Below are 3,315 nucleotides of genomic sequence, written 5' to 3' on the forward strand. Positions count from 1 at the left end.
CAGCAGAGAATTCAACAAGGGCGATGTCACGTGTACACTTGGATACGTGGCGCAGAAGCTGCAGCGTCCCCTCACATGCTGATCCCAGACGCTGCTCCTCTCTCCGCCGTAATCCCGCCTTGTTCCTTTTTGAAGACCCAGACCACCCCTGAGGCCAGCATGCTGTCGAGGGGGGCCCAGCTTTGACGAGAGTAACTAGCAGTCCCATGCTTTCATGTCCAAGTCTTGCATTCCTCTTCAGCCTCGTCGCTCATCGTACCTCCCCATGGTGCCATTGCCAAAGCCATTACTCTAGGGCATTACTCTTGAGGGCATGATAGCGATCAACGAGGTTTTCTGCAAGTCGAAACGGAACACTTGTGCAGCCGTCCGCGTGACACCAAGGATGCCATCCCCTCTCTCCTTCGCAGGCGTGCCCACGTCGCGGATGCACGCGACGTCGGCGAACAAGTCACCCGCGTAGTCGTCCACCGCCTCCCCCCTTTCAGATTGCCGTCAGATTGCCGGAACCCATGCACCGGCCTCGTCTGCCTCGTGCTGGGCTCAGCGCCGCCCGGCTGCGTCCTGCACCAGTCGCTCGAGAATCTCCATCGCCTCGCCTCCGTCGCGCCCGTTCATCCCGGCTTGGAACAGCCTCGTTGCTCGCGCTGCATCCCGCGCAACCCCGTCCGCTCCGTCTCGCAGCAAGCGAGCCAATTTAAGCATAGCGTCGCGGTTATGGCACTTCTCGATCGCACGCTCGTACAATTGCGCCGCACGAGCCGCGTTCGTCCGCACTCCCCCCGTGCCTTGTACTAGCATTTCCCCGAGTTGCACCATGGCCTCGACGTAGTCGTGCTCTTCAACCGCGCGCTCAAGCAGCTTTGCGGCTCGCGCTGCATTCGGCCGCACCCCGTCTCTGTCATCCTGCAATAGGCGCGCCAGTTCGACCATAGCAAAGGCATCCTGGGCCTCGTCGATCGCGCGCTCGTACAATTCTATTGCGCGAATCACATTCTTCTCCACTCCCGCCGCGCCAAGGGATAATAGCAGGCCCAGCCCTGTCATCGCGTGCACATCACTGTGCTCCAGGATCGCGCGCTCATATAGATTCGCAGCTCAGACTTCATCCCGCAGAACGGCGTCCCTTCCAGATATTGTTGACAGTACAGTTCTACACCTCAACTCTTCCACTCTGGTTCCAGGAAAGGATCACGTAACAGGTTAGTGCTAACCGGAGATAACTTTCGGTATAATCGGACCCGTAGTCGATGGTCCGTATCTAACATGCTACAGTAGTGATTGCTTCAATTCAGCAGAATTGAGAACGACTATCTCACATTAACTGGAACGCTCTGAGCCGCATCAGCACATGCATTGCAGTAGCAAAGAAAAACACACAATTGCAAAACTAAAACTGCAAATCATCAAGAACACGAGTTGGCAGGTAGTGCCGCCACTACGGCCTTCCCAGATCGCACGCCCGAACAATTCGAAGGCCCGAACCACGTTTCTCTCCAATCCCTCTGCGCCCTCCTTCAGCAGGAGGAATCCAAGATGCACCATCGCCTGGATATCGTCGAGCTCTTCAATCAAGTACTCATACAGTTCCACAGCACGCGCTGAATTCTGTGCCACCCCGTCCCCTCCGTCGCGCAATACAACAGCTAGGTTGAACATCGCGTTGCAATTATGAGATTTCTCGATCGCACGCTCGTACAGCTCGACAGCCCGACCCACATTTCTCTCCACTCCCACTGCGCCCTGAAGTAGTAGGACTCCAAGATTCACCATCGCGTCGACATCGTCGTTCTCTTCAATCAAGTACTCGTACAGTTCCACAGCCCGCGCTGAATTCTGTGTAACCTCGTCCCCTCCCTTGCTCAATATATATGCTAGGTTGAACATCGCGTTGCAATTATGAGATTTCTCGATCGCACGCTCGTACAGCTCGACAGCCCGACCCACATTTCTCTCCACTCCCACTGCGCCCTGCTTCAGTAGGACTCCAAGATCTACCATCGCCTTAACATGATCGTGCACATTAATCACGTACATGTACAGTTCCACAGCCCGTGCTGCGTTTTGTGCCACCCCGTCCCCCCCGTTGCGCAATACACCTGCTAGGTTGAACATCGCGTTGCAATCATGAGATTTCTCGATCGCAAGCTCGTACCACTCGACAGCCCGACCCAAATTTCTCTCCACTCCCTCTGCGCCCTCCTTCAGCAGGTTTGCAAGATTCACCATCGCGTCGACATCGTCGTGCTCCTTAATCGCGTCCTCGTACAGTTCCACAGCCCGCGCCGAGTTCTGTGCCACCCCGTCCCCCCCGTTGCGCAATACACCTGCTAGGTTGTACATCGCGTTGCAATCATGAGATTTCTTGATCGCACGCTCGTACAACTCCACAGCCCGACCCAAATTTCTCTCCACTCCCTCTGCGCCCTTCTCCAGCAGGCTACCGAGATGCACCATCGCGTCGACATCGTCGTGCTCCTCAATCGTGTCTTCGTGCAGCTCCACAGCCCGTACTGAATTTTGTGCCACCCCGTCCCCTCCCTTGCTCAAAATAAGTGCTAAGTTGTACATCGCGTCGCAATCATGAGATTTCTCGATCGCACGCTCGTACAACTTGACAGCCCGACCTACATTTCTCTCCACTCCCTCTGCGCCCTCCTCCAGCAGGAATCCAAGCTTCACCATCGCCCGAACATTTTCATGTTTGTCTATCGCGTTTTCATACAACTCCACAGCCCGTACTGCGTCCGTTTCCACTCCTTCTGCCCCCTTCGCCAGCAGTTTTCCGAGTTGTACCATTGCATCGGCATCATCGTATTGCCGCACCGCGCGTTCATACAGCCTCACAGCGCGCTGTGCATTGATGCTGACTCCTTCCGCGCCCTCTGTCAGTAGATTACCGAGGCCCACCATTGCGCCGACATGACCATGTTCCTCAATCGCGCTCCCATACAGCCTCACAGCTCGTGCGGCGTCCTTCTCAACTCCGTCTTCGCCGTTTCTCAGCAGGTTTGCTCGCTTGAACATGGCCTCTCCATCACTGTCTTGCTCAGGACTCGCTGGTTGATTCTGCTCAGCGGAAATCACGAAAGCTTCTTCCATACTGTGCAGCGCTTCTGCGGACAACTTGAACATGGCTTCAATATACTCACAAACGGCATAGGACCGCTGAACATTCACGACCTGCCCTTGTTAAATACCGGTGTTAAATACGGAGAGAGAAGAGTAGCGCAGATTTTACCTTGCTGCCATGCATGCGCTCCTCAATAACACGATGTTTCCTGCAGCGAGTGGAGATTGGTCGAGTATGGCATG

At 55.4% G+C, this 3,315-nt stretch overlaps 1 protein-coding gene; it reads right to left on the reverse strand.

Annotated features, from left to right (window-relative positions):
• Positions 1-196: 196 nt before the first annotated feature.
• CHC_T00008660001 (Sel1-repeat containing protein) lies at positions 197-1,659 on the reverse strand. XM_005718679.1 is given in 3 exon segments: positions 197-543; positions 544-1,047; positions 1,048-1,659. 1 exon segment carries the CDS (start codon positions 1,045-1,047, stop codon positions 544-546), a length of 504 nt encoding a protein of 167 aa, XP_005718736.1. The 5' UTR covers positions 1,048-1,659; the 3' UTR covers positions 197-543.
• Positions 1,660-3,315: the final 1,656 nt, after the last annotated feature.

Source organism: Chondrus crispus, genomic scaffold (genome assembly GCF_000350225.1).
Source record: "Chondrus crispus Stackhouse genomic scaffold, scaffold_425, whole genome shotgun sequence".
Classification (NCBI taxonomy): Eukaryota; Rhodophyta; class Florideophyceae; order Gigartinales; family Gigartinaceae; genus Chondrus; species Chondrus crispus.